The sequence below is a fragment of the Salvia splendens genome, chromosome 8, assembly GCF_004379255.2.
Source record: "Salvia splendens isolate huo1 chromosome 8, SspV2, whole genome shotgun sequence".
Taxonomy (NCBI): Eukaryota; Viridiplantae; Streptophyta; class Magnoliopsida; order Lamiales; family Lamiaceae; genus Salvia; species Salvia splendens.
Window position 1 is genome coordinate 18,573,101 of NC_056039.1, and position 12,100 is coordinate 18,585,200.

General features: G+C 44.4%; 1 protein-coding gene and 1 pseudogene across 1 annotated transcript; both read right to left on the reverse strand.

Moving 5' to 3' along the window:
- Positions 1-623: 623 nt before the first annotated feature.
- Positions 624-3,080, reverse strand: LOC121745877 (zinc finger MYM-type protein 1-like). Its single transcript, XM_042139821.1, has 5 exons — positions 3,074-3,080; positions 2,831-3,028; positions 2,484-2,716; positions 1,242-2,321; positions 624-1,166 (listed from the first exon to the last, which is right to left on the reverse strand). The coding sequence occupies exons 1-5, from the start codon at positions 3,078-3,080 to the stop codon at positions 624-626; spliced, it is 2,061 nt and encodes a 686-aa protein (XP_041995755.1).
- Positions 3,081-3,987: 907 nt separating this feature from the next.
- On the reverse strand, positions 3,988-7,000 carry LOC121745878 (annotated as a pseudogene).
- Positions 7,001-12,100: the final 5,100 nt, after the last annotated feature.

Consider the following 12,100-nt stretch of genomic DNA (forward strand, 5'->3'; position numbering starts at 1 on the left):
AGCCAACTTCACGAAGCACACACACCAGCACCCTCACAATCCCTAATTAAAATATAAAATTACCTTTCTGCCCTTTTATAATTAATTAATCTAAAAATATTTTTCATGTGGCAAATTCTGGACCACTCATTTAATAAAAATGAGTGGCTGAGATTGCATCTCATTTCTCAATTAGCCTAAAAATCTCAATTGATCATGGATCTATATATATATATATATAGGGTTTTGATCTATGCAAAACTAGATTTAAATACAGAAACGCAGAACAATATCATAATTAGGTCACTTTTAGTTCATAATTAGGTAATTTTTAGGTCATGCTAACAAAGCATGACCTAAAACGATCTTAGCATGACATTAAACCCAAATATTATAATATGACCTAAAATTGCTTAATTATGACCTTCCGTGTTTTTGGTTAATTATTGACCATTAGATCATCTAATCATAGGGCCAAGATTTGGTCTGCATTTCTGGATTTAAACACATACTTATTTTGATCATCTCCCTATACATATATATATATATTATAAAAAACAATAATAAAAATTATAAAAATAAATAAATATCTAATACATAAAATTAATCCAAAACAAGTTTGATAAAAAGAATAATACAGTTTGTTAAAGCGGCGACAACTGAATTCTACGTGTCTTCATCGATTGAAAATGCTGCAGGATCGGCTCGTTATCAATTGTTGAAAAAGTATCCTTCTCAATGTACACAACTTGACTGTCATTCATCCACTCGTCTCCCATTCGATTTCGTAAATCAGTCTTGATAGTCTTCATTGCAGAAAATGCTCTCTCAACAGAAGCAGTAGCAACAGGTAAAACCAAGGCCAACTCAATAATCCGATAGACCAATGGAAAAACTAAATGCTTCTTAGTTTTGACCATTTTCATAGAAAAACTTCCCAAATCACTAAGCACAACAAATTGAGGATCACACCGCACATTAGCAATAAAATTACTAACTTGCCGTGGAAGATGTAAACATTCGCTCATAGAGAAGTCCTCGGGATATAAAGTAGCAATATGAATGACTTGATGCTCATTGAATTCAGAGAAAGAATTTCTTGGATCAAGACACGCTATGCATTTTAGCAAGTCGTTGCTAGCTTCATAAAACCGATTATTCATCTCTTGTATAATTAAATCAACAACCTTAACATTGCAGCCACAATAAGTTAATTTCAAGTAAATATATCGATAAAAATATGAATAACAATATTAGATTACCTGATAAAAAATCTCTACCCGATAATGATGTAAGTTTGTGATCAACTCTACTCCATGCTTTTTTCCACCAGGGCGTGGTATGATGTCCTCCATATTAACTTGTGAAATATTGTGCAACTCGCAAAATCTATTTGTTTGGTCTAACATGGCTTCCCATCCATCCTCCCTAAAACTTTGCAATTGATGTTTCACACTTTGGATCAATGATATAGCCTGTACAATGTTTTGATCTTTCCGCAGTAGCGCATGAGACAATTCATTTGTAGTTCCTAGTAAGTGTTTAATCAAGTGCAAAGTAAAAACAAACTCATAATTATCCATCCTTTCGATAAGGCCTTCGGTAGTACTTCTATTATCAAGGATAGTGGCATCATCTCTAACAATTTCCAACACTTTCTCAACCACAGGCCACATAGAGCATAAACGAAGCAATGTAGAGTAATGTGACCCCCAACGAGTGTCTCCTGGTCTTACCAAAATAGTTTCTTGATTTTGACCTCTTCCACTAGTCACTTCTTCATCATTAAGTTGTGCAACTAATCTTTCATGTTGCAACTTCCTAAGTTGATCCTTTCTCTTACAAGATGCCCCAACCATATTCACAATCATAGAGATATAGTTAAAAGAATCCTTCACAACTCTAACACCCTTAGTAACAACAACAATTATTAATTCGAGTTGGTGAGAGAAACAATGGAAGTACATGACATAAGGATTTTCTTGCAATATTAGAGATTTCAATCCATTGAACTCACCTCGCATATTTGAAGCTCCATCGTATCCTTGACCTCTCACTCTGGATAGAGATAAATTATGCTTCGATAATAAAGCATTAATCGCATTTTTCAAAGAACGAGAACAAGTGTCAGTTACATGTACAATCCCAAGAAATCGCTCAATCACATATCCTTCACTAATCACATATCTTAAAACAACACCCATTTGTTCCTTCAATGAAACATCTCGAGCCTCATCAACCAAGATAGTGAAAACTCTATCCCCAATATCTTTGACTATGGCAAGTGTGACTTCTGAAGCACAAGCATTTGCTAATTCCTTTTGAATTCGTGGAGAAGTCATCTAATTATTAGCAGGAGCATTTGTACCCAACACTTTGGAAACATCGACATTATGTTGACTAAGCCATTGAAGAAACTAAAGAAAATTACCTAGATTTGAAGAACTACTTGATTCATCGTGTCCATGAAAAGGCAATCCCTATTTTAAAAGAAAACGAGTCACATCCAATGAAGCAGTCAACCGAACACGATATGCAACTTCCGCCTTACGAGTATTTTCTCGAAATACATTTGCCACACTGTGCCTTTGATCTTGAAAAGCTTCAAACTGAATTCGAGCGTTATTGTGACAACTATTTGCAGCCCCAACATGTTGATTGAATTTTTCTAGTGCATTTTTCCAATTGTTAAAGCCTGTCTTTGTAAAAGCATCTTCTGCATATCGACCTCCTTTATCTGATTGCTTGAAAACATAGCACCAAAAGCAAAAGACTGCATTTTTTGATTCACTATACTCTAACCATGGAAATTTTGTAATCCAAGCATCTTGAAAACTTCTTTCTAGAATACCATATTTCTTTTTCGGATATGTATTCCCAATTGGTTGGCAAGGACCTTTAACCAAATACTTTCTCCGTACTCTATCCCGAATAGCAACATCAAAAGCCTCTATTGACTTTCGTTTTCCTGGATCAGCATCAATATCATTCCAATCCAATTCAACTTCTATTGCAGACTGATTTTCTACTGATTCAACAATTCTAACACCTGAAGAAGATGAAGAACCACCACTTTGCATTTTTTTAAAGTAACATTCCATCGTCTGTATTAGAAATTTAGCAAAATAGTTCAATAAATCACAAAATACTATGTAACTAAAAGTTATTAATCTAAAGTATCTAACACATTGTGATTGTGTAAACTATGACAAAAGAAAAGGAAAAACTGACCTTACTCTAGCAATTAAAGTTGTGAAGAAGACAATTAATTCTCTTTTGGAATTTGTTGGAAGAATTTTGATTTTTTTGGTTCAGCGGCTGTGGGAGGAATTCTCGTGGGAGGAATTCTCTTTTTGTTACTCTTTTGGTAAACCTAAACACCTGCCTTTTAAATTAGGGAATAGGGCAGTAGGCAGACTTTTTATACTTTTATTATTTTATTCATTAAGTTATTTGTATGTTAGTGAATAGGGAATAGGGAACATGCAGTAGTCCGTTTAAATAGGGAATAGGCACTAGTATAGACTATTACTTTGATTATTTTATTCACTTAAGTTTAATTGCTATTACTCCTTCATCGTCTTCTTCCTCTTCTCAACTCAGCTCCATAGATGTAAAGTTTTTATTCTGTGATTTTAATTTTCAGCCCCTCTTTTCCATTAAACCTCTATTAATTTAGACATCAAAGCTATTAACTTGGCGATGGCTGACTATAGGTTCAAAAATTTTTAAAAAAATTTGCAGTAGAAATTTATAAAAAAAATGGTTTGGGAGGGGCTTAAGCCCCTCACCTACTCCACCTGCGTCTACCACTGGGATGGAGGAAGTATATCAATTATTATATATATTTCGTTATAACTATTTACATGAATACAAATACTCCATACCTCAAAAAAGTAAAATATAAGAGTAAAAGTAAAAACGAAATCCAGCTGATCAAAGACACCTAGCTAACTTCAACTTGTAGTGCGCCGACGACAATGGCGACTCCGGCGGCGACGAATCCTCCTATATCTCCATAGTTGCATGGAAGAAATCCGACAGATAATTCCCCAAATTGTCCGGCGAAAACCTAACCAAAACCTCCAGATCCCGCTCCTCGGTCACAATCGCCGCGTAGCAGCTCTTGTAGAACCTCCGGTACGCTGGCACAACCTTCCGCGTGATCGATATTTGTACCTCATCGTGCATCTTCGGATCCGGCACGCTCCACACGCTCTGCTTTTTGCACGCCGCCTGGAACGCCACGTTAAATCTCCTAAAGCGCTCCTTGCACGCGGCAGCGGGGGATGACTCCGCCTCTGCCGGCAGCGCCGCCATCACCTTCGCCCACGTGACCGACTCGTAGCTCCCGGTGTAGAGCTTCACCTTCATCTCCTGATTCGACAGCCAGTCCTCGCCGAGGAGGAATCTCAGATAGGTTGCGCCAACTCTGTCAACGACGAATCGGAGATTGTTGGCGAGGAAGAGGTAGGAAAGCGCTATGTCTTTGTAGATCTCGGCTTTTTTGTCAAGTTTGCAGAGGAGGATGAGAACGATCCTCGCGATTCGACTCGCTACTACTCCGATATCGGAGAGCGTTCCGACGCGATCCGCTAGCAAAGTGACGTAATCCATCACTTTGTAGGTCAGCAGATGAATTCCACCGCCGGCGGGGGCCATTTTCGACGCATTTTTCTGAATTGACGAGACGAACTCGGCGAGAATCGCTTGAGTCGACTCGGTTAGCTTCTGGATTGATGCGAGCGCCTGCGATTTGATCGGCGAGAGCATTTTGTAAGAAAAAATAGACTCGATTTCCGGCCAGAGATCGGAGACGGTTTCGAACATGTTCATGAGGAGGACAGTCTTCTCCGGTGATGCCTTGGTTTTAGCCACGAGCTCGGTAAATCGGAGCAGATTCATCGCTGCTTCCATGGTTGTATGCGCTATACATGTTTGATTCATTGTCTCTGAGACCGCAAAAACACGATCGCACAACAATTTCTCGACTCGGAAGATGGATTTTGTTGGAATCGTGCTTGGTCAAATGATTTTTGACTAATAATAAATGTTACAAGACATTTAATTTTGTGAAATTAAATGCAATAATGTCGATCTACGTTCCGAGTAGATGACCGTAGTATATTCATTTTCTCAAATCCGATTCCCGGTGAGTGAGAAATAATATATTAAAGTTGGTCACAATAAAGCTAGAAATGAGCTATGTGAAAAGACTAAGGGATTAATTAACTAAGTGTTAATTATCCCACATCGAGGATGATAGACTTCTTTGATGAAGTATTTAATCAAATGAATTATCATGCGTTATAATTATCGTGGAATAAGACGGGTGACAGAGCCCACACGCGCGCGCAGCCGCCGCCCGCACGCGACCCGCGCACCGCACACCGTGCACCGTGACCCGTGTGTCGTGACCCGTGTCCCATGTCCCGTGACCTATGCCCATGCACCGTGACCCATGCACCATGCACCGTGACCCGTGCACCGTGCACCGGGTGCCCAGTGCCTTGTGCCTTGGTTCTTGGCAATTGGTCTTTGGGTGGTCTCCGGGCTGTTCTTTGGAGCTGGTCGTTGAGCGTGGTTCGAGCCTCGCTTGTTCTTTTTAGACCACCCCAAACTCCACACTATCCCCGACGGGTCCTGGTTCACGTCATGGTCCCGCTGGACCCCGACGCACAACGGGAGACAAAAGGTCCCAACTGGACCCCGGCGCAGAACGGGAGACCAAAGGTCCCCGTTGGACCCCGACTCACAACGGGAGTCAAAAGGTCCCCGCTGGACCCCGACCCATAACGGGAGACAAAAGGTCCCCGATGGACCCCGACGAGTCCATGGTGTATCCCGTCGTGTAGCGTGTCCAGGTGCGTCGTGTCTCTTCAGCTCCCACTGGCTAGTGCACCAGTCAATAACCCCCGGCGGTTACAGTCAAGCCATCATGACACACATAATGGCTGTTGACTCCATCAATGCCCTGCAGGTAGACTTGGCCTATAAATAGGCATGCATCCTCTGCATTCTAGATAGAACACTACACAAGCATTTTTGCATACTCCCTCTCTGCATAACTTCCCGTCGAAGCTCTGCCCCTGGCTCACTCCCGTTCACCGGAGCTCTGTTGCTAGCGGTGCTGCTACTCCAGAGACGAAGCCGTTTTATCTTTGGGGACGACACGCCAAACCGAGAGCACTACCGGAGCGTATCTCGTCTTGCGGAAAGAGGACTCCTCTACTCGGCATACCGCTTTCCACAACATATTTTCGTGTAATTGTTCAGTTGTTTAACGTGTAATTTTCATTGTTTTCTTTTCCTTGTAATTTTCGCTCGGCAAGACTTGTATCTCACATTTATCAACAGATTTCACCGCGATTTTCGCGGCAAAAATTCATTTCTCGACGTGACACTGCAGGGATCTATGATCCAATCTCATAATCCGAGACGGATTGTAGGTTCTGATGCCAAGGCGATACACCTTTTCATCGACGATAGATTTCCTCGTGACTCTGTAAATGTCTCCGCACTCCTTGCTATAACCACAAGCAATCATTGTCTCAGCAATCATTTTCAAATCTGCCATGACTCGGTCGAGCAGCAGAGAGTCCGCGTCCTCGTTGTCGTCCTCCTCGGAGTTGCTGAACGAGAGCGACCTCGGGGAGAGAAGGCGGGAGGAGCCACTGGAGACGGATTGAGGGGCCAAGCAATCCCTGTTTGCGGAGAGGATGTGAAAGAACTCCTTCTCGAGGCGAAGCATGGCGAGTTTGATGAGATTGTTGGCTTCCGCCAGGAGATGGGAGTAGGGGCGGTGGGCGATGAGGAAATGCATCGCGGTGCGCAGCTGCTCGACGCAGGCGATGAATTCCTGCGCTTGGGGCCGGTTTTGGTGGAAGATGGAGGTGAATTTTTGGGTGGGGTCCCATTCGGAGATGAGGTTTGTGGCGTCTTGGATGGTTTCTTGGGTGGTAGTGAGAGAGAGGTTGTTTGTGAACTCTGGGATTTCCGGGAGGGAGACGAGAGCGGCCATAGTTATGCGGCTAGTTGTGATTGCCATTTTGGAGTTGGGATTGTGATGAAGATTTGATTATGTGTTGTTTTGGGATAGTAAGTGATCGATTGAGTTAGTGGTTAGAGCATCCACAATGGCTTTCGTCCAGCAATAGCCCAGCCACAAACTCCTCCTGCCACATCATCAGCATTAAAAATTCTCCTGCCACATCATCATGACAAGCAAATACCCCAGCAATAGCCTAGCCACATCACTCCTAATTATATAAAACAAATAATTGACAATCACACAAAATACGGAATTATATTTATGACACAGATACGCGAAAATTCAATAATATTATTTAAATTAAAAAAAAGTACATTTAAAAAATACATTAATTTAAAAAAAAGTACATTAAAAAAATACATTAATTAAAAAAAATTACATTATTTAAAAAAAAAACCCGACCTCCGCCTCACTCCTCGTCTCCGTCGCCCCCGTCGCCGCCGCCTCCTTCGCCGCCGGTACCCCCCTTGGTCTTCAAATCGTCATGCATGCTCACGAGCAATGCGTGAAGAAAGCTCTTCTCCTCGGGGTCCTCTGCCGCCTTCGAATCGGCTAAGATCTTGACCATCTGAGCACGCGTTTGTTGACGCGCGAAGAATTTGAGATCCTCTGTCGACTGGCCAAGGGGGGATGCCTACTGGACCTCCTGGGACCCCCCGGTGCCCCCCCTCGCCTCCCGTTGCACCCGCCTTTGACCAACCGGATGAGTTCGGCGAGCGAACGATGGAGGGGACAGAAGCTCCTGAGCACCCTCGGGGAGGTCGTGGGAGCCTCTGTAATCACCGGTATAGTTCAGTCATTGATTCTTCGGCCAGCCAGCGTCGACACCTGCCCGGAACTTCTCGGATTCGTTCAGCACCTCATAGCAGTTCCAGTAGGTGAAGTCCTTATACAACCCGGGCTCGGGGAAGGCTTTCTTCGCTATCCTCCTGCAGTCATCCTTCGTTTGGCCACTTCTCTGCATGCGGAGGGCGTTGGCGTACAACCCGGGCAAAATGCCTTGTAGGCTGCTGCTATTTTGGCCCACATATTGACGATCCTCTGATTGTTCGAAGTGAGGAGATCATCGCAAACACTCACTCACACCTTGGACAACGCGACGTTCTCCGCATCCGTCCACCTCCTCCGTACCGAGCAGTCATCCTCAACCGGCTACGACGACTCGCCGACCCTCTTGCCCTTCCCCTCTTGGGGGCCCCGACCCCGCCCTACTCCCCCCGTTTGAACGGGAGTTTTCGGAACACCTAGAAGATCAAACCCCAACTCCTCCAAGGAGAAAGTTTCATATTGCGTGAACTGTGCCTCCGATGGGGTCGATTTGTGCGAAGAAGCAGTCAAAAAATTAAAACTGGGGCGATAGACGTTTCCCCCCCCCCTGGCGTCCCGTGCGTCGCCGGTACCTCTCCCGGCATCATCTACATCCCGGGTGCCCACCCCGGCATCATCTGCATACCGGGTGCCCACCCCGGCATCGTCGGTAACCCCTCCGGAATACTCCCCCCCGGCTGCCATCCCGGGCATCAACTGCCGCCATAGGTACTTGTTGTAGTACCCGGGCATCGGGCCCCATACACCTCCCATGGGTACCGGGGGAATTTGAGACCCACTCGTCATTGGAGTACCTTCGTTGTTGTTCTCCATTTCACGTTGTTGATCTTGTACAGAAATTAAGATAGAGAGAGTACTCGTTAAAACAAGTGGTGCGAATGAAAATGACGTGCAAAGCGCGTATATATAGTGTTTCGAAAAAAAAAGAAAATTTTGCTCGCCGGTTTGGAGCCTGCAACGGCGGCGAGCGGACCGGTGAGCGCATCGCCCAGCGCTCGCGAATCGGCGTGCGCTCACCGATTTTTTCGCTGAAATGGCGCTCGCCGGTTACAATGGTTCGATGAGTGAACCGGCAAGCGCCGGAGATTGGCTAGCTTGTCCGCTCGCCGCCATTGTGGATGCTCTTAATATAGAAATGGGAGAAGAAAGGGAGGGGGTTCGTAGAAGTTTCTATATTAGGTTGAGTTGACATTTGACTGACTGGGTTTGGATGCTGGAATTTGGAAGTTAGTAGTCTCCAGTTTTTTTATGTAGAAGACGTTATTTTAGGGGTGTGCGTTCGGGTCTCGATTCATTTTTTTTGCTAAAACCGAATTTTATTGAAAACTAAAGCCGAACCGAAACCGAGAAATAAAATCGAAATCCAAAAAATCGAAAACCGAACTACAAAACCCGAACCAAACCAAAAAAATAGAAAAATTGATTATCATCCATCAAGAATAACCAAAATCTGAAATACAAAAAAAATTTAAATTTCATTATTAACTAATCTAATCATATTGGGTAAATACTAAATAGTAAACTCATGATACGAGACATTAATGCCCTATCTTCCATATCTTTTATTTAGTTATCTGTTGATTAATAGTATCTTTTCATATATTGTTTCTTGTTCCATAAGCTAGTATTTTAGTATTATAAATATGGATAGATTGTTATCATTTTAGTCATTCAATATATGAAATGAATTATTTGGCTCACATAAATTGTGCATCAAGAAACCTTCGTTTAAGCTGCCGACGAGTACAACTCGCGCTCAGCCGCCCCTTCGCCGGACTAGTCACCAACCCATCGCATTTGGCGCTCGACAACGTCGGCTCCGTTTCTTGCTTGTGACTGGAATTTAGACGTTGATGATCAAGACCCTTAACAACTGGTGCTTTCATTGAGATTGTTAAGGGTCTTGATCCTCAACGTCTAAATTCCAATCACAAACAAGAAACGGAGCCGACGTTGTTGAGCGCCCAATGCGATGGGTCGGCGACTAGTCCGGCGAAGGGGCGACTGAGCGCGAGTTGTACTCATCGGCAGCCTAAATGAAGGTTTCTTGATGCACAATTTATGTGAGCCAAATAATTGATTTCATATATTGATTGACTAAAATAATAACAACCTATCCACATTTATAATACTAGAATACTAGCTTATGGAACAAGAAAATAATATATGAAAAGATACTATGAATCAAAAGATAAATAAATAAAAGATATGGAAGATATGGCATTAATGTCTCGTATCAACTCCCCCACGGTTAAAATCCACCATGTCCTCAAGATTGTAACCACGAAGCAACGATGACAGTTGAAAGCAACACTTTGGCGAGGCTTCTCCTCCTAGATCAAACGCAAACCAAATAGGCGAACGTCTCCCATCCTCTCCATAAAAAATCAACAAAGAAGACCCAATGTGGTCGGCAAAATTCCACGCTACAACGACAAGCTTGTCCACACCTCCAAGAATGTTCGAATCCAGCATGTCATTGCGCGGAGGGATCAACCTTGCATCGGTATCGAGCGATGTTGATCGATGATTCATACTTCTAACATCACTGATATTCAAATCCACATAGGCACCATCAATTATGCGCGAACCGGTGTAAGCACCATCTCCTTTCTTGCCCCAACAATACTCAACAATAGATTTTGATTGCACTTGAACAAAAGGGAATGAGGCGATGACCTTCGGCATTTCCTCAATGGAATCGTCCTCCTCTAGATCGTTTAACGATGCCTCTTCCTCATTCTCTTTACTCATATCGGGGTTGCGCGGTAGGTAGATTTCCACAAAAGATGAAACTCGCTGGTCTTCGGGTCTGCCATCTCTACCTTCCCTAGATCCATGATTCTCACTAGGCAATCTAATGGCAACATTTGATACAGATTCTGTATCCCAACTGTCGGCATCACGATCCGTGGTCTTCTTTGCTGCTGTCTCTAATACAGAGTCCTCAAAATCACCAAGCTCCTCTTCGCCCGTACCACGATCATAAACGTAGTCGAAAACTCTGACTTCCATACATGAATATGCAATCTTCTCATCTAAACTCGAGGAATCAGAAGTTTCATATCCTTCTTGTTCCCTCAATCCAACACTAACTTGGTAATCTGGTTCACACAGACTCCCAAGTGAACAAAGACCTGGAGTAGCTTTCTTCTTCGTCGCTGGACTTGGCATTGAGCACTCAATATACCTATTATGAGAGAGAGACGATCTTCTCCCCCAACATAGATCATCACTTCCAAATCTCTCAAAAGATATGTCGTCTGCCGGGTATCCCTGCTGCGTGCGCAATCCCGACGGGTCCCAACAGTTAGGCGAGTGCGGAGGCAGGTACGGGGTCTGATTGGTCACACGCGCGGGCTGACCGTACAGGTTTCGTGGCTGGAGGATCAAGCGCGGTGGCTGATCGACAGCGTGACGGGGCTGGTGGGAGGCGGACTGGCCTCGTGGCGCTCGCACCTCCTCCTGATGGTGAGGTCGGTCCCAACAAGTCTCCACGCGTCGGGGCTGGTGATCAAAGGCCGGGTAACCGCGATCCTGCTGCTGCGTCGGTGGGTCTCAACACGTCGGGCGGTGCGGCTGCGTTGCGTGAACCTGGTGGCGATCGAACCCTAATTGGATTCGTTGATCTGTGTGATCAAATAGGTGGCCCCTCTCGGCGTAGCCGCTGCGGTGTCAAGGCCGCGCATCCTGCGCGGGATCGCGGTACCCGATGGGCGAGTATCCCTTCCGTGGGCGACAATCAGGAGGCTCCAAGCGGTGTGCGACGTATGGTGGTTTTAGCTCGGGCTGAGTGGGTGGACGGAGGTTGTCAATGCGCCGATCTACCGCGTCCATACGGGATTCCATCATGTCCAATAGGCGATCAAATTTTGCAATAATAGGGTGCATCTGGTGCGGGGGATGATATTGGTGGTGAATAGACATAATTAATTACGATAAGAATGAAGTTGGAGTGGAGGGGTTTGGGAATTTCTTGCTGTTCGGTGGTTTTTTTTTATTGGTGAGTTTCTGGATGAAAGAAAATGGAGGGTTGATGAGATTTGTGGTGTCGGACAGAGGTGGATGATAAGGGGTAAGGGTGGTTCCCTTATCGGCAGCGGTGAAGCTAGGCAGCGGCTAGTTGCTGTGCGCGGGTGGATTCCCGTCGGGCAGCAACATAGATGTGGCTCGATCGATGTGGCTAGTTGCTGTGCGCGGTGGTTTCCCGTCGGGCAGCGACGTAGCTATGGTTGGATTAGT